This window comes from Natator depressus, chromosome 8 (genome assembly GCF_965152275.1).
Source record: "Natator depressus isolate rNatDep1 chromosome 8, rNatDep2.hap1, whole genome shotgun sequence".
Lineage (NCBI taxonomy): Eukaryota > Metazoa > Chordata > Testudines > Cheloniidae > Natator > Natator depressus.
Window position 1 is genome coordinate 89,897,023 of NC_134241.1, and position 26,834 is coordinate 89,923,856.

Sequence of the window (26,834 nt, forward strand, 5' to 3'; positions counted from 1 at the left end):
GTAGCTGAGATTAGATCTTCTTTCATCTTGTGATAAAATCTTTGCTGTTCATGAACAGCAGAGACTGAAGCATGCACAGGCTTCTGGGCTCAGATGCTCTTAATTTGAGAGCAAAAAGGGGAAGGGAACTGAAGCTCACTTAGTCTCTATCACAGGGCTCTGTCCACTGAAATTACAATGCCTCTCTGTACCCTCTTGCTGAGGATTTGGCCTGTGGTCTGAAACAACACAGAATGGGGTACCTGACATAGAAGGTCATGCACACATGGGGTAATCTTTTCCTCTAAAGGGACTGGGTCCCACAGGGGCCAACAGGTCATTTCATACATCATGCTCAAGAGGGGAGCAAGAAGAGGCAGGGAAATTTAACAGCTCTTTTCTGGAGAACACTGGCCTGGAACAAAGTACCCCTGCCATATGCCAGCCAAAGACGCACAACAAACAAAGTGACAGGGACACCAAACAAGTGGATTGTCCAGCTGGCCAGCCCCCTTAAGCTGCTCAGCTGGCCAGCCCCCTTAAGAAAGAGAAGGTGTTACTAAATGTTTCGTTTTTATCCTGCGTCCATGGCTGGTGGGAGGATGCAAACGCCACTGTGCTGGCATTGCAATGAACAGTTACGATTCTTATGGAGTCATTTCATTGTAGTAACTTTTCTGTTGCAGAACTTTGCCAGAGTGAAAATGCAGGTGACCATGTCCCTCTCGTCCCTGGTGGGAACGTCCCAGAATTTCAATGAGGAATTTTTGAGACGTTCTCTGAAGACTATTTTGACGTACGCTGAAGAAGATCTGGAACTCCGGGAGACAACATTCCCCGATCAGGTTAGAGAAATACCACCAGGCCAAGAGTTACATTTAGCTGGAAAGAGTGGCTGGATTTTCATGAATCCTTCGGGCATGGCTCATTCTAGGTTTTTAAAACGGGCTGATTTTAGATTAAGCCACGAATAGCAGGGCTGTCGGATACATTTCCTGGAGCGGGATCCATGAGCTGCTCTATAAAACTCAAGCCCTTGATTAGCTCCCACTGATAACAAGGAGCAAATGCACAGATTCAGAGTAGGCAGATGCCCTAATGTGTTAGTGTATAGTGAGGTTCCTGATGGCAATTCACTACATCAGCTTCTGTATTACAGGTCCAGGATCTTGTGTTCAACCTCCATATGATCCTCTCTGATACAGTGAAAATGAAGGAACACCAGGAAGATCCAGAAATGCTGATAGACTTGATGTACAGGTAGAGTTTATATGCCTATTGCAGAAGATGTTCAGTGGATGCCACTGAACAATCAGCTACGGTATTTGAATTTATCACAGCTCTTGCTGTATTTCCCATCTTTAGAACTTGAAACACGCTGTCATAGTGATTTTTCTTTTAAAGTAGCAATCGCCTTTTTTACATTTAAAATTGCTTTCCTTGCGTTACCATGATCCCCATGGTGCTGAGCATCCCAGTCTCACTAAATGCAGAGGTCAAATTGTGCTGACCTCTCTTCCAGTTTGAGCTATTTTGGTGGCACCACCTTTCCTGCAAATACAGGAGGCCATTGAGACTCACCCACAGGCCTCAGAGTTTCGCCAGACCTCTTCCTCCCATGCTCAAGATTAGTGCTTCCAAAATAGCACTGAAACACTGAATTCTTATCAAAAGCTATTAGCAGTGCAGCCTTCCTCGGCTGTGCAATACCTGAAGGACATCTCATGGGTGGGGCAGACTGGGAGAGAGATCAGTCCCGGAAGGGAAAACCTCGGATAACATTTTCCATTCCAGATTCTGACCTGTGTACTAGTGCAAGGTGTCTGGGATACAGGACCCAGTCTAGCTCCACAGAAGTAAAAGACAACTAGTGTTTTCAGAGGGACCAGGCGCAGCCCCATAGCGAGCAGTAGGCAAAGGGAAAGGAGTGATCAGCAGGACAGAAAGAGGCTGCTAAAATGGCTGCTGTTAGTCTGTTTTGAAACTATGAGGCCAGGTGCTGGAGTCTGGTGAACGAATCTGATCAGCTTGTGGTGTTTCCATAGAGGTATGGTCCAAATGTCTTAGATTTTGGGAGCGTGTTTGCTGTTAAGAGAGCTGGATAAGGGTCAGGTGACAAGTGGTGAACTTGGGGGTCTGATCCCAATTTCCACCCCACAGACCACCACAGAAATTAGCACTGTTCAGCCCAGTGGGCAGTGTCTGCTCAGGAGGGCCCCCAGACTGAATCAGTCTGGGTATTTCAGGTTGTGCTCCAAGTGCATTGGCAGAGAAGAGGGGGGAAGCTCACACAGTGTCTGCCCACACTATGCCCGGTCCAGCCCAAAGCCAGTAGAGCTTAATCCTGCACGAAGCTGAGTGTTGTGGCCTTGATCTAGCAAAGCAAATAAGTTCATGGTTAACCTGAAGCCAGGGGGACTACTCCGTACTTAAGCCCTTCGCTGGATCAGAGCTAGAGGGCTCAGCACCTCCCAGGATTAAGCCCTTTATTATTATGTTCCAAGAACATTAATGTAACTGTCAAAGTGTTTTTAAAATGAGTTCTTCTATTTGAACACCGCCCTGTTTCTTCCTATGCTACTGCTATAGCATTTGTTTACACCAGTGTTTGTGCAGCGCCGAGCACAGTGGGGCCCCCACTTGGTTAGCCTTTAGGTGCTACTGCAATATAAATGTGAAATGATAACAACAACAAGAGTTTCTTAGCTTGGAAGTCCAGGCAATTATTTTGTATTTTATTCTAGTTCATATCTGTTTATATCAAGCCTAGAACTATGGGTAGGCACTTGTAAAATATACATAAAAGTAAATAAACACTAATTGCGAGACATTTATTTTCAACTAGAATTGCGAAGGGCTATCAGACTTCCCCAGATCTGCGACTAACCTGGTTACAGAACATGGCTGGAAAGCATTCTGAAAGGAGCAATCATGCCGAATCTGCCCAGTGTTTGGTCCACTCGGCAGCCCTTGTGGCTGAATATTTAAGCATGCTTGAGGATCGAAAATACCTTCCCGTAGGGTGTGTAACGTTTCAGGTAGGAATGTGCTTCCACCCCCCCCCCCAATTGTACATTTTGCATTTCTACCACCTAATGCTGAGATACAAAGCAATAATAAAAGTCCTAAGTACAAATCAAAGCAGTCCTGAAAACAGCTTCATCTAATACGATTTTGCTGTTCCAGACAGGGTATAACTTTTCTGAAACAGTTGTTGAAAACTGTTCTTGTGATTAGGTTGTGACTAAGAGCATCAGGCTTCAATCCAGCAGAGCATGTAAGGTCATGCTTAGTTTTGAGCATGTGAGTAGTCCCACTGGCTTAAAGTTTAGCATATGCGTAAGTGCTGGATCAAGGCCTGTGGAGAAATGAAAAATACTTGAAATTTGCCTCTTTCAAAGAGGATGTTGCCTAAGTAAAAACTGAGTAAAGCTTTTTGGCCCAGTATCAGATTACCTGTATCTTTTGGAGTATTAAATGTAGTTGCTTAAATAAAACTTTTCAACTCTATCTAAACTGTGTCTCCTTAGAACATATCTTCTAATGTTTTGGAAGAATCCGCAGTTTCTGATGATGTTGTCTCACCAGACGAAGAAGGTATCTGTTCTGGGAAGTATTTTACAGAAGCAGGTCTGGTGGGATTGCTGGAACAGGCTGCAGCATCTTTCTCCATGGTAGAAGATTTTAATCTCTCTCTGTATCTATTTCAGCAACACTCATAGTGCTGGGCAGTATTCAGGAAAAAGTTTTGTAAATGAGACTGTATAATTCTGCCGTATCAATTCGTTTATTTTGATGGTGTTGGTAGCAATGTTTCTCCTGGGCAGCTCAGTTAGCCCCTGTAATCAACCACAGCCTATCACTGAGTGGGTTTTGTGGGTTTTTTCAGTTCATCATTTAAGGTAATTGAGTTTTAGTTAGTTGGGAAGGTCTAATTCTAGTTCTAATTCACCATTAGTGAAAGACAAATATTATCTCTACATTATTAGTTAAAGACCATGTAGTTCCTTCCACCCCTTTGAGTAGAGGGGACTGGCACACACACAGCTGGTGAGTGATGTCTTTGTGGCCTCCCTGTCCTCATACTGCAGATGTCCCTCCACGGATTGCTAGGCAGGGTCAATGATTAGGGAGAGCGCAGGCTGGTGCTAGAAGTGGGCAGAGGTTGGGATGGTAATGGAATGGTAGCAGTGTACCCATCAGAGACAGGCTTTCAAGAACAAGGTAATTATTTACAACAACGTGATTTGGAATTCCCTGTGGCAACAGACAACAGAGCCTGGCAGCACATTTCCTCAATGGACTGGCAAAGCCATGAGGGAGTAGGGAGGCATAGTGCTTCTGCAGATCCTTCTAAATCTGTCTGTGACAGGTGGAACCTTAGTCAGATCACCATGGGTGAGAGGGCAAATGGTGCTATTTGACAGACACCTGGCAGGCTTCAGGGAGACACTTCACAAGTCCCATCTCATGCAGTTTGAGAATGCAATATACAAGTTACACAGACCCAAGTCGCACTAAACCTAATGGGCTATACTGTGCACTCAGACGTAGATACTGTTCCCATTGACTTGTTTAATGTTTGGTTCAGCCTCTCCCCTCTTGTGCGTGTATTTTAAATTAAGAGAACATCCCAACTTCAGTAATAAATAAGTTTTTTAAAAATAAATAGAAATGTGTTACTATACATGCTTTTGGTTCTATGAATTACTGAGGATTTGATACCTCTTCTACAAAAGATTCCTGATTAAATTACAATAAATGTAAGCATATAAGCGACCACTTCAATTTTGTAATCTTAGTTACTGAAATACTGTGAGCATGTATTGTATACCAGGTGTATTTCTTTTCTTTTCCTGTTGAATTGATAAAAGGATCCATCTGATACATATTATTTTTGTAGGCTGGCATGTATGAAGCGGTTAACGAGGTTTACAAAGTCCTTATTCCTATTCACGAAGCTAACAGAGATGCCAAGAAACTGTCCACAATTCATGGTAAACTCCAAGAAGCATTCAGCAAAATTGTTCATCAGGTAACGATTTTAATCTTCCAGCTGCAGTATGAACTGAGAAGATATTTGAAATGTTTTAGTATTGTTTTCCACCAAAAGCTAACTATCAAGGAGACAGCCATTTCAATCAGATTATATGAATAACATCAAAATGATGGTCCACAGTAAATGCAAGGATCGCTGATGAGTATTGACTCTAGGGACCTTTATAATCATACAAGGATGTCAAGTCTGCACATACAAACTTTTCATGTAAATTACAAAAATGAGGAGGAGTTATTAAGAAATCTGTCAGTTGCATTGTGCATACTAATTATAGATGTATAATTTCAGGTGTGACTTTAAAATATGTTTGCATGCTGGTAAAAAAGGTTTGTTACATTTAGCTTACTAAATAACATTAAGAAATGTTTGGGTTTTATTTAGCTCTTTGTAGGCTGCATGGGCTATTTTGAACTTCACCAAAATCTTTTTTTCTTGTTAAACAAAAATACAAAAGAAAATCAAAATATCCTTGTTTTCCTGCCTCTGAAATTAGATTTCATTCTGAACACACCTATTATTTTAAAAAAAATCCTTAATATTGTATCCACCGGTATAACTAAAAGTCAGACAACATTATCCATGTTCTTGAAAAAGCAAACACTTAGGACGGAGGTAGCTGGGCTGTGTTATTAGGAAAGCAGCCTCAGCTAAATACATTGTGCAATCTCCTCTCTGTATTCTCCTGCTCTTTTCCGTGCAACATTAGCTACCTCATAGCCGATCCTGCTCCGACTGTAGGCAATGATGTAAGATCAGGCCATAGGTTGCTAATCACTGAGCTCACTTCTGACTAGGCTCATTGTAAAAACTGTGGCCCCAATTCAGGAAAGCATGTAAACACATGCTTAACTTTAGGCTAAAGGTTAATCACGTGCTTAAAAGTTGTCCTGAATTGGGAAGATTTCCTGAACTGAGGCCTATGCTCAGTGGGATTTGAAGGCACCACATAGGAGACACTCAGCATCTTGCAGGGTCAGAGCAGCCATGCGGGACCCATCCTGTGAAGTGCTGAGCACTTCTTGGAAGATGCTGAAAGGCATCAACTCCCACTGAGCTCAGTGGACCTCAGCTCAGTGGGAGATGGAGGTGCTTGTTACCTTACAGAATTGGCCCACAGCACTTGTCCTTTCCTGTGAGGGAGCATCAGAACTCAGCAGCCAATTCTAAAACAAATACCAATACAGTGGCCCTCACATGGACTGGGTATGTTGTGTGACAGCTGGTTTAATTACACTTCTATAAAGGTATAAGCTGGGCTAGTTCTTCAGTGGATGGATATCTGCATAGCTCCACTGACTGTCCTGATTTACACCAGCCGAGGATCTGGCCCTGACCTCTCCAGATTATAATTTGTGGCATGGCTGTGCCAGAATTCCAGATATTGACCAGACGTGTTAAAAAGAATAATAAAGGACAAAAGTGTGGTTGATCTCTCTCTAATCAGTCATGTAATGTCCTTCTCAGCCAAAGGGAACAATAGGCCACAGCAGATGCCTGGTAACTTATAATCATTGAGACCATTTCAGATTAATAATACCTTACATTAGTGGTCATGTTTTTGGCCTTTGAAACATTTTTTTTTGTTTCTGTGACATGCCCTTTTTACTTTTTGTTATACAGAGTACTGGCTGGGAGGTAGGTAATATTTTAGTTAGTAAAGAACACTAATTGATCAGATGACTCATGCCAATGCTTTGCCCACATGTGCTAGTTGTGGGTATTTCTGTTGCTGTCTGCTGTTTAAACTGAATTCATTAACCAAAGAAATATCAATAAAATGATTGTTGTAGTTGTAGGAAACTCTTTCTAAGAAGCTGTAGGTAGTGCATGGATGCCAATGTGTTCCACTAATGAGGTTCTTTGGTGAATGAGCCACTGTATCATCACTAGTTTGTTTTTATATTTTGTTTATAATTCTTCTCATCAGCATTGACACAGAATATCATCTCTTCATACCATATTTTCACCCCACCCACAGGGGTCGATTTAAGTGCTTATGCTCAGAGGTGTCGAAAGCGAAACCTGTAATGGTTAAGCAGACATTAGCGCATACTAGAGTCACTTCATCTTGGTAATTAACAAATGCTGAATACCGTTTTTCGAATGCAGATTTTTGGGTGGGGATAAAAATAGCTCAATTCTTTTAACGCCAGAGATTTTGTTCTGCTGCTTTAGTTTTAGCAGAGGCCCTCTGCTTGCATGTCTACAATATCCATCACGACAGACACTCGTTTGGATTAAAAATAAACGGTGTCCACTAGATCTCTCACACAAACCAGTTCACTGTGATTTTGATGAATCAGTTAATAGGTCAGTTGCTTGTGTTTGCATTTTTGCTCTTATGCGTCAACTTTAATTTTTTTAACTTTTTGTAAATATACTCCTAGATTATTTTCCTCAGTTCCCAAAAGAGCTTTTCAAGCACTGATATCTGCTTCTGCTTTACTTTGAATCAAGCAACTCAATCTGGTCCACTCTTACTATCGAGATTGTTCAGTACTTTAAGACCCCAATTCAGGAAAGCACGTAAGCCCACGCGGTCCTGAGTTGGAGCCTATATAAGAGGTCCTACATATTTTCTATTACACCTAGAGTTTTGGCCAGAGATGTATAAACTTCATGTCTAATTCTGGCTTGTCAAGAATTAAAGTTCAATAGTTTACTTGTAATTTCTGATGTAAAAGAACTTGCCTTGTAAATTGCTTGCTTTTTACTGTGACCCAACAATCCAATGTTTGTATCGTAGAATGTAAGTTATGTGTGCTCAGTATCCAATAAGTAATGGAAGCCTGTGAGCACTATTTTGATCAATCTTCATGATGCTAAATCGACCCCTGAAGTATCCCCTTGTCATTGGTTATGATTTTAACATCATTCAGTCTTGTTTTATTGCATGGTAAAACACACCCATGGTTTATGTTCTTGTCTACTGTTGTGCACTTTCGTTGCCACCTTTTGCTGAGCTTTTTCTTCGTAGCCTTCACGTTTGTTGCATGTTTTTCTTTTTCCTTATTTTTTAAAATATTTTAATTGATGCGCAACTCTTTTTTTTTTTTTTTTAATTTATTTATTTGCTGCCAGTTGCTGCTTATTTGTTTTTTGGAATTTCCCTAATTAAAATACTTTCTGTTTTCTCCTCTATCGCCCTGGTTGCTGACCCTACTCCCCACTTTTACTATTGTCTGTTGTGGTAAGTTCCTACTTTGTGGATTTTTTCTTTTTTTTTTTTTTTACTCTGTGGAGACCTCAATAATTTCATTTTACCAAAGAGCAATGCCAACTAACAGATCCAGGGAAAGCAGTATTGCCAACTCAAGTGTTCTGGAGTCAGGTCTCAATACGTTCATGAGATGTTGCTTAAAAATCATGAGTTTTTAATATTTTTAGTTACCTTCTGGTTTTTGAGCTGTTAGGATTCACCTTTTCATGCTTTTCACTGCAACCGTGAGGGTTTAAAAACAAAGCCAGTGGAGATTCTTATTGAAATCACAAGACTCCAAGAGTTGGCAAGACTGTCTAAAGACTTTGTACATTGGATTAAAATCAGCAAGAAAATGTCAAACACCATAACAGAGAGATTTGGGGTTAAGAACTCCCCTCTCTAACATGTATGAAGGAGTTATTTTTGCTCATACCTATTTTGGGCCAGTTCTGCCTGCGTTTATACCCAGACTACGCTGTTGTCAATAGATGGCCCCCTGCTGTGTCTAATTTCTCAGCCCTTTGATAAGTTAAATCTAGTTGGCAAAGCTTTTGGTGTGTGTGCAAGAGATAACTTTAAACCTTTATTCCCAGCGATTTTGGAAGCTGTTTACCATGCATAATAACAATCATGAACCCTTCATAAATCATGGTGGCTGTTATCTGCTCTGCCAGTTCTGAAATGGCTACTCAGTGTTCACCTTCATTCTCGTCTCCTACCAAAGACCTATTACTTTTCTTGAAATAATAGGCGAGAAAATGCTTTGTTAATAATTTCTTCCTCATACCTGCATTTTTAGCTCTCTTCAGAAACAATGTAGTATTTTAAAATTGCTTGTTTTGTTTTCAGTACTATGTTTACAGGGCCTTTGGAATTGATTTAATTTCTATGGGAAAATCCTGGCAAATTTAGAGTCAACACATGCTCATAACACAAGACCCTTTAGATTAGGTTATGTTATTTAGCCCAGTGGTTCTCAAACTTTAGCAACCCGAGGACCCCCATTTTGATTTAAAAATTTTCACGGACCTCCTAGTACCCCACTCAGCCCCAGACCCCACCCCGCCCCACCTCTTCCTGCCCCCTCCTCTTGCGCGCTTCTTTCCACCCCCTCCCCCGAGTACGTCCCCGCTCCTTCCCAGCGCCTCCTGCAAGCCACTGAACAGCTGTTCCCCAGCGTGCAGGAGGCACTGGGAGGGAGGGGGAGGAGTTGATCAGTGGGGCCAGCGTCTCTGGACATGATTCTGCCCCTTCACACTTGCATGCCCGGTCCCCACTCCTCCCCCTCCCTCCCAGCGCCTCCTGCACACCGCTGAACAGCTGTTCCCCAGCATGCGGGAGGCGCTGAGAGAGAAGGGGAGGAGCTGAGGGAGGAAGGGGGAGGCGTTGATCAGCGGGGCCCATGGACCCCCTGGAGTAGGGAGTCCGCAGACCCCAGTTTGAGAAATGCTGATCTAGCCCATTGCCAGCAGACTAGCCATGGAATTCAATTCTTTGTTTCACTTCTGGTGCTACTGAGGTACATTTGAGTATGCCCTAGACTGACGTTGTCCTTCAGTCTTGCCCAGTCAACAAACACCTTTGGAGAGTCATCTTTCTTGCACCCGACAGTGGAATTCAAAGAACAACTACCTTCCCATTGCGTCCAGTTTCCTACTTTGTCCTAGGTGGCTGACTTGGTTTTTTTAACGCCATTAGGCAAAGGCTTGAATGATTTGAATTGATTAATCCCAAATTTGCATGTAACTGCCTCTGACTCAGCAATCAACACTTGCCTGACTGGCTCACTTGGCTCCTAGTTATAGTAACTCAAGCAAACACCGGCTTAACACAAGCAAAAGCCCTTAGGTATTTCCCAGCCAGGCTGGAAACTGGGCTTTTCCCAATTCCAGGAGGCTCAATGTTACTTAAAATATGTGAAGGATAAAAATAGCACCTAAACATTTGCCCATAGTGATGGGGCTGGTGTGCACCCAGCTGTCTTGTTCGCACATGCAGATACTCATTTGTGGCTGCACCAGGGGTAATTAGTTGTGCATGAGTGTTCATAGTCAGCTGGCAGCTAAGCTGGCTCCCGGTTGCTGTACCCCCTGCTGGATCTCAGCAGGGAAAGAGCATTCAGGAGGCAGCGGTGGTGGTGGTAGGAAGTAGCAAGTGGCACTGAGGGAAAGGGGACTCAGTACTGGTCCCAGATCTCCCCCAAACCTGGTAACCAACCAGCCCACCTCTGGCAGATTCTAACTTCTACCCCAGCCAGCTGCCCTCATATTTCCACAACGTCCCTCCCTCAAAAGGCACCCCACAGACATAGCTGCCCCCAGCTTCTACCTCAAGCTTTTCAGCTACCCTTCTCCCCTCCCCCCTCCTCCCCCCACTGGCCTTCCCACCAAACCCAGCCTCCCTTAACTACCCCGAAGCTTCTCCCAGCCACCTCCACCTAGATATCACCCACCTATTCCCCAGACACCTGTCAGCACCCCAACAGTGCTTGGGGTAGAGGTATATTGACTTTAAACCAAAGTTTTATAATCATATACAAGGTAGTTGCAAATATGCACATTTAATGAGCTTATCTGCATATTTGCAAATAATTTGCATGTCATGTCATACACAGAACTGCACAAAGCCTGGCAGCTGTGCATTTCATTGTTGAGAACAGGGACATAGACATTAAGGCTGAAATTCAGTGGGATTTGGGCACCTAACTCCCCTATGCTCCTTTGAAAATTCAAATAAACGTTAAAGTGTTTCCTTCTCCTTTGCTCTGTTTCCTTTGTTTGTCAGTGATCTTGTGCCCACTTAGCAAGGTTGACCTCCCAACGCTAAAAATGGCTTTAAAGTGAAAGCGACATACTTGGCAGCACATTGGAGATCACCAGTGGTTAAAGCTGAGGGAACAGCAGACGAAAGGAGGCTTTCAGGAGATGTTTCATTGTTTTTTTTATCAGGGAAACCTGCTTTTTTATGGTGCTAAAGGAGGATGAAGTTGGTGCTTTAGCATGTTGGGCAGCTCGGCTACAGGGTTCACGTACATGGATCCAGAGCTTGTGCCATTAGCACTCCTACCGTGTTATTTAACCCTCAAAGAAATCCTGCCCCTGCTGCCCAGAGGCTAAATGTTACTGAAACGCTCACTCATTTAAGACATTTTAATGATGTAGCTTGTGCCTGAAGTGGGCGCTTATGGAAGGGAGAATAACAATATGTCCACATAGGCAAACCACCCCCACCAGAGGATCTTTTTAGCACAAAATAGTGTCTGAAAATGATTGTTTTGCTTATGTAGATGGGCTCAATCCAGAGTCGGCGCTAGGCATAAGCAGACAAAGCAATTGCTTAGGTCCCCGAGCAGCTCAAGAGCCCCCGCTCTTAATTACTAGTATGTGTTGTGAGGAGGGGGGATATTCCTCCTTAGGGCCCACCATGGGCTGGCACTGACACTGGCTCGCTCCGTTTGGAAGCACATTACTGAACTGTGTGACTGTCTTTATTGAAACCCCAGTGCAGCAGAGTGGCTTGTGTAAACCAAAGCCCATGGAGCCCAGGAGTGAAGCTCTCACATCCTGCAGCAAGGCGCCATGAAAGCTCCACCCACGCTCCTCAGTTCTGACCTGTAACATCCCTGCTGTTCAGGTCCTGAGTCTTAAACACAGATGTCACGTCGCAGGGCAGGTTTTTGATTTGGACTAAGAGGGAGCTGCAATCCAGGACTCCAGAGGTGAAAGGCTAATGTGCTAACCAACGCTGCCAGCCATAGCCACGCGGCAGGGATCACACCTGCTGTTCATATTGTCTCGCTTGGATCATTTTCAAGAGTCAGAGATTCATCTTAAGTGATTTGGTTTCTGGCTTAAAACACTGTTCGTTGTCACAAAAAGCCGCTGTAAATGGACTTTCTGATGGTGAAGGATGTTGGCATGTGTTGCGAGGCTGTACTAAGCCCCCACCCTGGCTCCAGATTGGGGAGATGGATTTTGCCTTTGCCGTCCCTGCCCTGTCCATATGTATGTACCTGTACATGTGCACACACACAACCTGATCACGCTGGGTTTGTGCGGGTTCAGTAAATTTCCCCAATAAAGCCTCAGTATTTTGCAATGATGAACAGCCAACATTTTCTTGTCCTACTGCTGGATATTTGCATAGCAACATAAATGTGCCTAGTGCTTAACAAAGTATCTATGACAATGTCCATGCCCCCAGACTTTACAATCTAAGGGCCCGATCCTGCGAGCACTTATTACTTGGCTTAGTGCATCATGCCACTGAAATCATTAGCCACCATTTCCCCCGAGATTAAGGCTTATTGGCTCCACTCCAACAACCCAAAGCAGTCCTAAAACAGGAAAAGCTGGCCATGTGAGAATTGCTTCTATCTTAGGGGAATCCTTGGCTGGTGTAGGGAAGCGGCATGGTTTGGGGAATAAGGGTATGGCCAGGATACCCCTAGATCCCTCTGATCCCTTGCTGTGACCCAGGAGGTTGTTGGGAACTTACACGCAATAGAGCAGCCTGAATGCTGCTCCAACTTGTGCCAGGGACCAGCCCCAAGATCAGGAGATCACAGAGGTGGCTGAAAGCCATTTTTGTCTCCTTTCCTGCTGGGACAGCCTCTCAGAGGGAGTAGCATGCAGGTGGTTGAGCCCTGGATTTTGAAAAATCCGTATGTTTTGATTTTTTCCTGTTGCGAGGTGGGTGCATAGACATGCATCCTGAAAGGACTTTCACATTTTATTTTAAGCAACCATTGCTTTGGTAGTTTTATATTTTTTTTAAAATAATATATTGCACTGATGAAGCCAATATCCCTTTGTATCAGGCCCAAATCCCTTCGTGCTGACTGAATTCAGCTAGTTTTAGAGATGAATTTGTGGGGAACTGAGTGCAGTTGAAGCTAAGGGCACTGTGCACCTCATCGGCGGTGCTCAGCATTTTAGACGATCAGAAACACAGCGACCAATCCTGCACAGTAGTGATACTGAGCACTTCTTGGAAAGTGGGAAGCGCCCTCCACTCCCACTGAGCTCAGTTGTTACCATGGGTGCCCAGTGCCTTTCAGGAGGTGCTCGTTGGAATTGCCATCGGTGGAGACTAGTTGTAACTTTTAAAAACTTATTTGGAATATTGCTTTGTACCATTAAGGCTAAAGGATGCAGGGCTTTCCTCTCAACTTGACTAGGCCCAGATAGAAGAGACACGTGACCCAATCCTACCAGTGCAAATCCATAGCAAGAATCCCACTTATTTCCATGAGAACAGGATCAGGCCTGTAGCATGGGACAAAGACCCAAAAAGGAAGGCAGAATGGTCTAGTGAACAGGAATTAAGAGACCTGAAGTGTGTTCCTTACTCGCTGTGGGCCTGATCCTGTGCTCATCAGCCAATGGCAAAATTCCCATTGACATGTAGGTAGTACAGGGTCAGGCTCCGCGTAACATTGAGGGAGATACTGAATAGCTCTGTGTTTCAGTTCCCCATCTGCATAATGGAAATAATAATTCTTTGTAAAGTGCTTTGAGATCCTCTGGTGAAAGGTGCCATGTACATGCAAGCATTGCTATTCAGATGATGGAAGGAAGAAAACAAATAGCACAGTGAGCTGGAAATGATGAGGCGTTTTCTTAAGCATAGCTAACATTGTCCATTGTCTGGGTTTCATGTGTCCGTCTGAAAAGTTAGAGTAAGGGACACCAAGGCTGAGTGGGATGGGAGGAGGTATGGGGCTGAAATAAGGGGTAGCTGAGAGATGTGGATGTAGTCATGATTGATAGTCCCCAAATGTAGCATCCAATACTTTGATTAAAATACCGTAATCCATTAGGGCACTGATCCAGCAGAGCATTGAACACATGTGTGAAGCCGGGCCCAGCGTGATTCCTCAATGGCTTAAAGTTACACCCTGTCCTTTGCTGAAGTGGGACCTGAATGTTTTTCTCTTTTCACTTCCCTGTAACAAGGCCAGCATGTGACCCATCAAAAACAAATCAGAGACTTTTTTTTTTCCCCAGCCATGGGCACCTCCAGCATCTTCCAGCTCTTCCTTTCTACTCTGTTCTGGTAATCTAGGGGAGTATGGAAAACTCCTGATCTTGTGGCCTAGGGGAACATGGAAATAGACAAAGCTCCTGCTGTCTGGGGGCTCTCTGCTGTACACGGCCTTGTGGGCACACCAGACGCAGGGAGCTAGGGATGCAGGCAGCCCAGCTGGCTGCCCTGTCCAGGGAAGAGGCACCTCTGCTGAACAAGGAACCAGTAAGACCACTTCCTGCGATGAGCATAGGGACCTGAGCGTTCCACGTGCTGCAGCTCCCTGCACTGAAGGGCTCAGCAGCCACAACTCCCAGTTGCGTTCAGTTGGGCTGGGGGAGGTGATGCCGTGCGAATGGCATTTCCACCCCTCCTAGTTTGCCTGCTTTTTGTTCTCTCCACCACCAAGGCCGAAGGGACCATGTGGCTCTTGAGCAATTATGTGTTTTCATTACAAAGAAATACAGTCATTGAAATGAGGGAAATGTACCTAAACTACAATTTTATTATTTAAAAGCAGTAAGGAGAACTCCCATCAGATATCTGAATGCTTTCCTCTGACTGCTCACTTTTCATGAATCAGATTATTTTTATCTTATCAGTTTTGTATCCTTCCTGCCATCCAGACTGTTTTCACCACTACCACAAAAGATCAACTTACAGCAGAAATTGTTCTGCACCTAACTCAAAAAGTAGTCAAATGTCGCCAAAAATGCCTTGCGGCATTGCCCCACCGCAAAATAGTGAATACAAATCCCACCCTCTGGGCTGGACTTGTAGAGGTGCCATTTGACACCCAAACACTAAGACTGAGAGAGAGAATGCGTTCTGTTCTGCCTCACACTTCCCCATGAGAGTAAAGGTGAACATGTTCTAAAAAGCATGTCTAGTTTCTGCATGCAGCGTGATGAGTTGTTTTGATCCTTAACAAAATCAGAGGTGTGATTTATTTTTTTTAAATATGTTTCTTCCGATCTTTCAATCTCGCTTTTTTAAAGTGTGACTTTTTCGACAAAAACCCTGTGTGTTTCAGTTTAACTGTCATGGCTGTTACATTCTGTGGGCCAGATTCACCACTGGCTTAAATGGGATCAAGTGCCTGGAATCCAATGGAATTGCAACGGCTTCCACTCAGAGTGACTTTGGCCCTATAGTTTACCCTAGGAGAATGAAAGTGCAATGTTTAAAAAATAAATAAAACACCTTTTAAATTTTGGATTATTTTTAAATCACAGAATGAGTGGATCTTGACTTAGGCCCTGATCCTGCAGTTAGTTGTGCGTGAACAGATGGCTCTGACATGGAGCCGCTCAGACTTTAATGGGGCTGTGTAGACATGCAGCAGTCCGCTTGCTTGTTCACTACAAATTGCAGGATAAGGACCGTAGCTTGATTTGGCCTAGCCTGAAACCTAGGGCCAGCTAATCAGCTGATGTACATCTGCACAGCTTCCCTGAGTTCAGGGGGGGTCAGGATCTTGCAGTGAGTTCTGCCTGAGGGATGGCTGTGCTCCTGAATCAATAGGGGTCCCCCCGGGAGGGAACTCATTGCAGGATCAGGCTATTAATTATCTCCAATAATGTCGATTTCATATTAGTTTTGAGTTTACCTTCAGTGTGGTGTTTGTTGATTAGCCCAGGTACTTCTATCCCCTCCCCCACCCCCCATAGCAAATGGCAGTTCAAAGTCAGGAGCAAATTTACAAACACTCAAGTTTACAACATATGTGAATGAGTCTTTATACTGAAGTGCCTTTTGTCTCTCCAAACGTAGGATGGAAAGCGGATGTTTGGTACATACTTCCGGGTTGGTTTTTACGGGACTAAATTTGGAGACTTGGATGAACAAGAATTTGTGTACAAGGAGCCTGCAATAACAAAGCTAGCCGAAATTTCCCATAGACTAGAGGTGAGATTGTTGTGCAGACCTCTGTAAATTCCCTCTGTAAATTGCAGTTGAGCTGCTCAAGCCTTGAAAGCTGGATTGTTATCATAAAACTTAGGTAGTGGCTGAAACAACAATCACTAGGCAAAGGCAGTGGGTGAGATTTTGTATTGTGCCTCTTGGAGCCTGATTCTGGGCTGCTCCAGGGACCAAAACAGCCTCCTGCATAACGTAAGCTGCTCTAAGTTACCCCAGCCCTCCCTGAGCCCTGCTCAGTGACTCAGCTGCTAAGAATGGTCCTAGCATGCAACGCCCCCATCACATCTCCCTCCAACCAGTGACCCCACTCTGTGCTGAGAGGGGCCCGCATGGCCTCCCTGCGTTTCCCCTCAGAAAGAATAAATAATTTGACTTACTGTAGCTAGAGGCCAAGACTTGCTACATCACTTCCATGTTCTTGGTGTATTGTACTGTGTATTAATCTTTGTCAGTGCAGCTGACCTTCACTAATATGGTTATTGCAGTCATTCCTCTCGATCCTTCTCAAATTTTTTCTTTCTGCATTAACATTTCCCCCTTTCTCTTAATATTTCATTCCGGGATCTCAGCTGACTGCCCCACGCAGCCCTTCTGTTTCGTTGCTCCACCAAAACCAGGTGGTGTTTATCTTTTTCCCCTTAGTGAGACTGCATAAAGGAGATATTAGTTTGGCTTGTTAGGATTTCTTCCATGTCCTCAAGAAATGCTTTTGGAGATTGAATCAGAGCAGTTTGCATAAAGGTGGTAATCTTCGCTCTGGAAAAACTTGAGACAACATATAACCCTATGGACAAATGTAAACGGGTTTTCAGGAAGAGATGAGCCTCCCTTCACTACGTCTGCCCCTCCCCAAATAAAATCAGGCCCCTTTTTGGTGTTTCAGGTTCGGTGCCCAAAAAAATGAGGCACCTAAAATCATGGGAAATTGTAGCCTATAAAGTTTGTTTCACTTATCGACGTACCTTTCCTGATCAAATGGAGGCAAGTATAGGGCCAGATTCTTATCTCAGTTACCCTGATGATATCACTCAATTGAAATTAATGGAGCTGCTCCAAATTTAAAATTGTGTAACTGAGGTTAGAATCTGGGTATTCAGATTCCCCCACCCCACGTGTAATTTATTCAAACCAGCAAATCCCAGTCCTGTTGCTCCATCTGCTTTTCAAAAAGATCCTGTGTTGTGCCCACTGTTCAGCCTGTGACAGACTCACAAGGAGTCCAGATGATTTGTCTGTATCTGAGATTGGAAGGATGCAGCGCCATCCTGGCTTCCAGGTTTTGTGCTGTAACCTCTAGAACTGAACTGATTAATTCTCCCAGTTCAGCAGATCAAATTCAGCCCAGGCCCAGCTTGCACTGAAGGCAGTTGGAGTTGCACCTGTGCTGAATTTGGCCTGATCGCTCCAATCCTCTGGCTGTGATTACAGAGATAGGTGTTTGTTTTTCAACGCAGTGTTCTCCATTTCAGGGATTTTACGGCGAGCGATTTGGTGAAGACGTGGTTGAAGTGATTAAGGACTCTAACCCTGTAGACAAATGCAAACTAGATCCTAACAAGGTAAGAATGCAAAGCACAGCTGTCAAGTTTAAGCCATTTCTAAGTACTTAAAACACAAAGGGCAAAATCCTGGGCTGGATACAGCCTCTTCTGCAATGAAATTCCTTGGAGAGGGCTGACAGATGGCAAGCCCGTGAGGATCCCCATGTGGAGATTCCACCCACACCACTGTTCCTGCAGAAGAATGCAGAATAGGCTGCAGGACATGTGCCATGGCCCTGTGGATTCTGGGGCGATCAGTGGGAAGTCAGGGCCTTCTGAAATCCCCACTGCAGAGAGAGCTCAGTGAAAAAGATAATGCAGCTTCATGCTGCATTGTCTGTTCTTCATCATCTCTGCTGTGTACAAGGGGTGGTGCAATATTCATTGCCCACATCTTCGAGCACCTGGCTTGCCCATTCCTTCCTCCAGGGCCCTGGACCAGCAGAGGGATGCCATAGGGAAGTCGGGAATAGTGTTGCAGATGAGCACAGATAAGGAGACCAACACATGGGGTGGAGGGGGGCTGCATTTCCCCCTCCCCACAAGCTACTGAGCATGCCCAGTTCTCACAGAAGCCAATGGGAGCTTTGTTTGAGTAAGGACAGAGTAAAAAGTGAGTTAGGTCTACAGGAGGTACCCCAAAAAGTAGAGAGTAAAAAATAATCCTGTTTCTTAAAGGTGAGGCTGGTTATTGTGCAGCTAAATGGAGGGAAGCAGAATTTATCTCCTTGCTTCCCTCTGCATTGTGTTTTGTTATCTGAAAACTTGTTTTCCCTATTCCAGGCCTACATTCAAATAACCTATGTGGAGCCCTACTTTGACACATACGAGATGAAGGATAGGATAACTTATTTTGACAAAAACTACAACCTGCGGCGTTTCATGTACTGCACGCCCTTCACCCTGGACGGACGTGCTCACGGGGAGCTGCATGAACAGTTCAAGCGGAAGACAATCTTGACGACCTCCCATGCTTTCCCTTACATTAAAACTAGAATAAATGTTAGTCACAAAGAAGAGGTGAGACCTGTGTATTGGGTATATTGTGAATCCCGAACAGTGTCAAGTGGCGGGGCTGGGGGGGGGGGGGGCAGTGGTACATTGTACTGCCACAACAAAAAGTCTAATACACTATGTGGAAATAAGCTTATCAGCCGCTCCTGCATTGCTGAGACTTGTGCATAGTGAGCTCTGTAAAGCAGGCCAGGCTGCTACAGACAAAGATGGGTAATGGTTAGTTATCTGCTTTATTAAAACATTACAAAGAGGTTCTTATTGGAACAATTTGCAGGGGATAAAGAATGAAACTTTAGCCCGTTGGATGGCAAATTGACTCATTTTCACTAGCGGTTCATCTGCATCATGGGCATTTGTGTGCTCCAGAAAGCCCAGCTGCATGTATTGAATCAAATAAAGAAGGAGGGGCTGTCCTTCAAAGCCAGAGGCTTTGTGGTGTCATCCCGAATGACAAAGCCAGTTCCTACAAGTTTAACAGTTGTGGTTACATCATTCGGTTGAGGAGGCCAGACTCAGCTGTTTGTGTTCCTTGTGAGTATTTCAGACCTTAGTCTATCTGAGGCCATTTCTATACACAAATTTAAACCAGTGGAAACTCCTCGGTGGAACACTCATTATTTTAGCTTATTTTGTTTGTTTAATTAATCAATTTAAACTAAACCAAAATGAGGCTGTTTTAAACCAAAGTAAGTGTGTCCACATAGCCATTTGAACTGGTTTAAAATCATCCCTGAAGTTGAATTTGTACAAGTCTGTGTATGTAGACAAGCTTTGAGTCTGCCATGTATATCTCTGCCATTTTGCTCAAGGAACATGTGCTCCACCTCTGCAATTACACTGGGTCCCTCCCTCACTTATTTCAGAAGCCTGCCATTAATAGAAAGAATTGTCCCCAACATAATTTAAGACAAGATTTTCCACTACAGGAACCTACAGCCAGGGTCCTAAATGCATAATTAGGTACCTGAATAAGGCTGTAATCCTGCAATTTCTTGCATGTGGGTTGATTGAACACAATGTGGTGCAACAGGCACAAGGGACCTAATTTTTAAAAGCTCTGAGCATCCAGCCACAGAAACACTTCTGAAGATCCGGTCACTTATTTAGGACCCTTATTTAGAGATGGGATTTTCAAAAGCACCAAAGTGACTTCAGAGCACCAGTCCTATTAAATTCTAATGGGATTTAGGCTCCCAAGTCACCTAGGTGCTTTTTGAGAATCCCACCCTAGGAGCCTAGTTTTAGGTGCCTCTTTTTGAAAATCTTGTCCATGATAAAAAAAAAAAAACACAGTCCACGGATTTCTGGCTAATGTTTGCCTCTGCAGATAATTTTGACACCCATCGAAGTTGCCATAGAGGACATGCAGAAAAAAACACAGGAATTAGCTTTTGCAACTCATCAAGATCCAGCAGACCCAAAGATGCTCCAGATGGTGCTGCAAGGTTCAGTAGGTACAACGGTAAATCAGGTGAGAATCACTTTATCGTGCTTTAAACACACTCGGATGTTGCATATCACTCAGTTGGATGTTCAAGCATGGTGGAGGCTTAAAGTTGTATCAGTGGAAACCGCTTTCGTCTGGATTTGTTTTGTTTAATTTTAAAAATGTGCAGTCACTTTGGAAACATACTTGACAGCTAGTAGCACAATTGAAGTACCAATGAAAATATCAAGCAGCCAGAAGCTTGGTCTCTGCAGGAAGTGGACAGAGCAGATCAACTGCAGGTTTTTATTGCTGGGGAATGCAAACAACATACAATTTCTCTTCATCTATCAAGGACCTAAGTGAAAGTGGCTATTGTGATGGTCTGTACCTTCCTTTGTGTTTTGCACAAAACTGAGCATATTGTTTGTTCTCTGTAAATAGTAATTATAGTTTGGTTTTTAAAATTGTTGTCACTGTACAAATGAGAGGTAGCATTGTAATCCTGGCAAATTGCCACTCTAGCCCTTTGTGTTGCAAAGACTGGACACCTTTGGCATTAGGGATAGTCTAGCAGGGGAGAAGTGAAAATCCAGAGAGGTTACAAAGAGATTTTACTCTCTCTGTCATTGAGGGAACACAGCACTCAAGTACCTCAGCAACAGAAAGTCAACTATGGGTGGAAAATAGTTGCAGTGCCCTGAATTAAAACCAAGCATACCATAGAATGGGGACACTTCTAATATAACTGCTCCCAGAGAAATTTTTCTCCTGTCCAAATGCTCTAGGTTATGGCAAATACAATTGAATGATGCCGCTGGAACCCCAGTGGGCTTTTTGTATGTTTCTGTGAGGTGGTAAATAATAGGTTACGGTACCTCACTCTAAATGATGGATGTGGTGAATGTCCTTTCCTCTGCAGTAAGATTACAGCCCAAACCACAGATGCAAGATTAATTTTATGTTGATTCTGGACTAGTTACTATCACCGATTTTGGGATTTGAGCGGCAATCGTTGAAAGTGTGGTTATGATCAATACAGTGACTGTGTGAAACTGGCCCATCTTAGTCAGCTGACCTGCCGCTTGTTGGTATCCTGAATGATGATCTGTTTGCTTTTTTGATAAAAATAAGTATTGCTATTTCTCACTCCGGTTAGCCCTGCACAGCTACCAAAGCTAAGAGTGAGTGAGCTGGATTGTATTTTGGTTTCTGCAATATCAATGGAATTGAAAGTAATACAATTGCACAGGTAAAAGATGAGGGAAGATTTTTGTCTGCAGAATCGTTACTAATGCGCAAGCCAGAAAAATTATAACTTGAGTTTCAGACCCTATGTTCATTTTGCAGGGCTGGCAAACAACTACTGTACTGGTTCAGTTTTCAGTGTTAAATGTCTGTTTACTTGACAACTGAGCACATTTGATTTAAAAGCCATTGAGAAAGAATAAATGTGGAATCTCATGTATTTTACAGTCACTTTCCAAAAGCAGACCCACACTTTAAAGATTATGTTGAGCAAACAGATGCTTTCACTTGTCACGGTAGTTGGTGATTTACTCTGAACTTAGAAGACACAATTCACCAAGAAACATCCTCTAAGGCAGGGGTCTCAAACACATGGCCCGCAGAGTTATTTGCTGCGGCCTGCCAAGCTCCCTCACCCGCCACTCCCCCCCCCCCGCAGCGCGCCGCGTCCCTGCTCCCCTGTCTACCTCCAGGCGCTTCCCGCCGCCAAACAGCTGTTTGGCGGCGCTTAGCACTTTCCAGGAGGGATGGGGGAGGAGTGGGGAGCCACACGCTCAGGGGAAGAGGCGGAGAAGAGGCGGGGCAGGGGCAGGGATTTGTGGAAGGGGTTGGAATAGGGGCAGGGAGGGGGTGGAGTTGGGGTGGAGACTTTGGGGAAGGGGTTGGAATGGGGACGGGGAAGGGGTGGGAAGAGGCGGGGCCTCATGGAAGGGATGGAGCGGGGGCGGGAGAGGGGGCTTTTGTATCTTTATATGGAAAGGTGTCATTGATGTGGCCCTCAGGCCAATGTAGTCCTCATGTGGCCCTCGTGGTGATTTGAGTTTGAGATTGCTGCTCTAAGGGAATGTTGCATTTTATGAAAGTTCCTTTTTTTAAGAAATTTCTCCAATGGATATGACAGGCAGTGCAGAGAAACGTACTATTTTCTCTTCTACTCCTAAAGGGACCATTAGAAGTTGCACAGGTTTTCTTGTCTGAAATACCCAATGATCCAAAGCTCTTCAGACACCATAACAAACTACGGCTCTGTTTCAAAGACTTCACAAAAAGGTAGAGTGTTGCTTCAAACTCCTTCCAAAAACTCCTTTCAGTGCATCAAACAGAAATTGATATAGCAATATAAGGGGATGTCCAGTGCCTGTTAAAAGAATACACTTGTAATGTAGCAAAAGATACAGTACTCACCATTTGCTCTGTTCGAGGAACAAGCCTGTTTAAAAAATGTGTTTTCTGTTTCCTTGGTGCCATCTGTCTCTGAGAACTACTGTCAAGTGGCCCAAGTCATTAGGCATGGGTGTGTATGTGAAATGAATTGGTGGTCTCGGCTGAGTTCCTTATGGACAGGTGTCCTCATCTCAAAAACCCTACTACCATAATTGGCACTAATGAATATCTTTATTGATAGTGTCAACAGAAAAGGCAAACTGTTGATTTGGCAGGGAGGCTGAATTACCCTCTCCAAGTGGCTTGAAGCATGTTGGCAGAGTTCTCTGAGGACATGTGTGCCGCCGCTATATTTTTCCTTCCTTGCTGGTAAAGAGAATTGCAGTCTCAATCCAGCGCCAAATCTCACGAGCATTTAAACAATTGGTGAAAATAATTGAAATTACAATATTGCCCTCCTCTTCTGAGCTAGTAGATCCAGAAGCAGCTTGGGTATTCATTATGAAATAAAGTGGCATTGATATTATCAATTCCTTTTTAGACACGTTGTTTAATTTACATCGTTCAAAATACTAGCGTTCACAGTGAACATTTAATAGTCGGCTGCTTGATAATCTTTTCCTAGGGCTGACAGTGAAAACATCCATCTTTAAACCCCCTTGGACTGAAAATGGCTGTGGAGATAAGCTTTCCAATCCTCCTCATAGAGGAGAAATGTTATAAGAGAACAAATTAAACTTAAAAGTGAATCACAACTCTATGAATAAAATGGAAATGGAAATGTGACTCACTATCCTGTCCCCAAGGAAACCAACCAGATAAGCTGAGTTCTTATTACCCAAAAGACAAGATAGAGGATATTAAGTGTCAAGCCAGGAGAACTGTATTAAATGCTCTCATACTAATAAATTAACAGGCTGTTGTCTGCCAGAGTTTTACAAAATTTTGTTTTCTAGGTGTGAAGATGCGTTACGCAAAAACAAAAGCCTGATAGGTCCTGACCAAAAGGAATATCAGCGGGAGCTTGAAAGGAACTATCACCGGCTCAAGGAAGCGCTCCAGCCCTTGATAAATAGAAAGATCCCGCAGTTATACAAGGCAGTTTTGCCTGTCGCTTGCCACAGGTGGATGTTAATTTTACTCTATTTCACCCTAGCTTGGGTAATGTTTAAAAACAAAAACTCAGCTGGAATGATATGGCATAAAGAGGACATAGGCATGGGAGTGTTTAAAACCACTTTCCTTACCATAGATCTTTCAAGAGGAAATGCAGGTGGGTCCATCCCCTTCCCCATGTGTCTTGCACTTCAGGATGTATTGGTTGGCCAGTTTGCCTTTGCAGATTTTTCTGGTATGGCCCCCTTTTCCTCATTCCATTAGGATGCTCCTTCCTCATAGCAGGTTCAAGACCACTCCTCCTCTAAGTCCAGTCAGTTCTGTACCTAAAATTGCGGAGAGTGAAGCCCAATGATCCCCTGAGTGGTAGCTAAAGAACCCTTGGGGTGAGTATCCTAGCAGATGCACAGTATGGATTGTAGAGCTTCACATTAGAAAGCCAGTGAATGTTGTCCATGTTGGGAGACCTTTCTGAAGCAGACTGACCATTTCCATTCCTCTGCAATGAGTTTTAACATACAATCATTAATGATTGTATCAACCAGGTCAGGAGCCATTTACACTATTAGTGTTATGAGAGCTGATTTTAACAAGTGCACATATTATGACTGAGCAAGTGGAATTTGTATGCAGTTCGTGGAATGGATTTAGGGTAAAAAGCACCCACCCAAAACTACTACAATCCCTTGCAAATGACAGGCCTCAATCTACAATCCCGAGAACAGGATAGCGGTTAAGTGTCTCCTGTTACACATTCCTTGCTTATTGAAGAAGTGGCATGCTTGGCAATTCTGGAAATTAGCCTTCTCTTTATCCCTAATTGCCATTCCTCCAGTTTCATCATCATTCAAAATTTTTCTTGTTCTCAACTCTGTGGATGGCTCCTGAACCATTCTCTGAGTATTCCTTATTTGAGCTATTTTTAGTTTGTTTTTAATTGGTCAGGTAAGTCACATAGTTTTGTTTCTGTTCTGTTCCCTGGCTGGCTGATCTTACGAGGCCTTCTGCCACAAATACTCATTCACGTGAATTTCAGATTTGATCTTCTCACATGACGTTTAGAAATATGTTTCGTGAGTGAAATTTCCCATAGGATTTAAGAGGTGCCCAGGGCTTGTGCTGTCCCTCTGAATTTCATAATCTCTGAATATTTATGAATATTCATGTCAATAAAACACAATCACTCAAATGTTCTCAAAATGCAAACCCAAATTAGCAAACTAATTTTAAAAATTCAAGTCAATTTTTGCAAGTTAGCAAACATAGAAATCATGTACAGAAAAGCACTGTTCATCTTAATGGAGAGCATGGACTTTTTAACTCAGAATGGAAAATGTGAGCTTATCTTGTTTTTTTTCTCTCCCCCCCCCCCATTCCCATCAGAGACTCCTTCAGCAGAATGAGCCTTCGCAAAATGGACATCTAAACAAGTTTTAAAAAATGCACTTAATTTTAAGGTATTGAAAAGAGCGAACCATGTTATCAACGTTGGGAATCAAAGAAGTTTTATTGAGAAATAAAACTTGGACTTCATCCTGGACTCCATACATACACACAATTTACTTCCTTACATTGAAGTGTTAAGTGGCCAAAAATTATTCTGAATTGTCAAATGTTGTCTTATTGATGTTTAAAAAAAATAATGGCAGTGGTATGCAAAATACTGGTGATATGCTGTAAACTTACCTGTTTTTAAGGCATTTTTATGACTCAAAGGTACACTAAATGCATTTATCATTATTTATAGCATTACCTAATGTTAAATTTATTTCCTTTTTAGTTCATTTATTTAATTTATATTAGGCGCATTTGCAGATGCATTTTTGAAGAGTTTTTAATGTAGTGCTGGTTATTTCAATGGTACTATTAAATATGTGAATGTTTACATTTTAATTCACCATGTGTTGGACTTCGGAGCTCATCACCCTTGAGAAAGCTAAAAAGAAAGGTAAGTCTTAAGCCAACAATTCTTAAATGAGTGCAGTGACCATATCATCTCCAACTTGTTTTTGTATCTTTGATGGGGACTGCTGCAAGGAAAAATAACTTTACGTACGCTCCTAAAATAGTGACTTTTTGTGGTACATAGGAATGTGTTACCGCTTACTCTAACCTGTTTCTTCTGTACTGGTAAAGTAGACGTATTGCTACGGTCTTGTTTACACTGTAATTTCTACTAAACCAAGAAACCCAGTTACAGCACAGTAGTCCCCTCACGTGTATAGTTGACTCTTGCAGCGTGCTTGTGGTAAAACTACTTTTTATTGTCATCTTTTTATTATAATTATCTATAAAAACACATCTTGGAAGAAAATGACATACACATTTAAATAAGTTAAAATAAAATATACATATAATTGCCACTGCTGCTTAGTAGAAATTACAGTTTATATTTTATTACATACAAGAAAACTACATTTTAAAGAAAGTTATTTAAGTTGCTAAATCAAGAACCCATATTTATGGTTGCCTTGCAACCTTAATTCTGTCTCTTTATGTTTCCAACCTATGCACTGAGACAGGGGTCCTATAAAAATAATGGTATATGATAGTGTAACTAAATCATTCTGCATATGCACAAGGGGGCACAATTAAGGTTGCTTGTGCAACTATAAATCCTGTCTCCTAATTTTTGAGTGTTGGATTTTGAAATCTAAATAACTTTCTTTTAACAGGTTTCAGAGTAGCAGCCGTGTTAGTCTGTATCCGCAAAAAGAAAAGGAGGACTTGTGGCACCTTAGAGACTAACAAATTTAGTAGAGCATAAGCTTTTGTGAGCTACAGCTCACTTCATCGGATGCATTCAGTGGAAAATATAGTGGGGAGATTTTATATACGCAGAGAACATGAAACAATGGGTGTTACCATACACACTGTAACAAGAAAGGTGAGCTATTACCAGCAGGAGAGCGGGGGGATGGGGAGGAAGACCTTTTGTAGTGATAATCAAGGTGGGCCATTTCCAGCACTTTACAAGAACAGTAGGAGAGGAAATAAACAAGGAGAAATGGTTTTACTTTGTGTAATGACCCATCCACTCCCAGTCTCTATTCAAGCCTAAGTTAATTGTATCCAGTTTGCAAATTGATTCCAATTCAGCAGTCTCTCCTTGGAGTCTGTTTTTGAAGTTTT

At 43.0% G+C, this 26,834-nt stretch overlaps 1 protein-coding gene across 5 annotated transcripts in view; it reads left to right on the forward strand.

The window, feature by feature from the left end:
• Window positions 1-26,485, forward strand: part of DOCK7 (dedicator of cytokinesis 7) — a 142,458-nt gene extending 115,973 nt beyond the window's left edge. For 3 of the 5 annotated variants that reach the window (XM_074961615.1, XM_074961617.1, XM_074961619.1), the window contains 13 exons: window positions 666-824; window positions 1,139-1,239; window positions 2,825-3,017; window positions 3,510-3,653; window positions 4,883-5,014; window positions 6,659-6,673; window positions 16,050-16,175; window positions 17,660-17,749; window positions 18,515-18,751; window positions 20,076-20,219; window positions 22,366-22,472; window positions 23,543-23,710; window positions 25,086-26,485. In XM_074961615.1, coding sequence (XP_074817716.1) covers window positions 666-824; window positions 1,139-1,239; window positions 2,825-3,017; window positions 3,510-3,653; window positions 4,883-5,014; window positions 6,659-6,673; window positions 16,050-16,175; window positions 17,660-17,749; window positions 18,515-18,751; window positions 20,076-20,219; window positions 22,366-22,472; window positions 23,543-23,710; window positions 25,086-25,128 — 1,659 coding nt within the window. In that variant the 3' untranslated portion in view covers window positions 25,129-26,485. Of the gene's footprint in view, window positions 1-665; window positions 825-1,138; window positions 1,240-2,824; window positions 3,018-3,509; window positions 3,654-4,882; window positions 5,015-6,658; window positions 6,674-16,040; window positions 16,176-17,659; window positions 17,750-18,514; window positions 18,752-20,075; window positions 20,220-22,365; window positions 22,473-23,542; window positions 23,711-25,085 lie in introns of all 5 variants that reach the window. The other 2 variants (XM_074961616.1, XM_074961618.1) reach the window with 1 other exon arrangement.
• The last annotated feature ends 349 nt before the right edge of the window (window positions 26,486-26,834 follow it).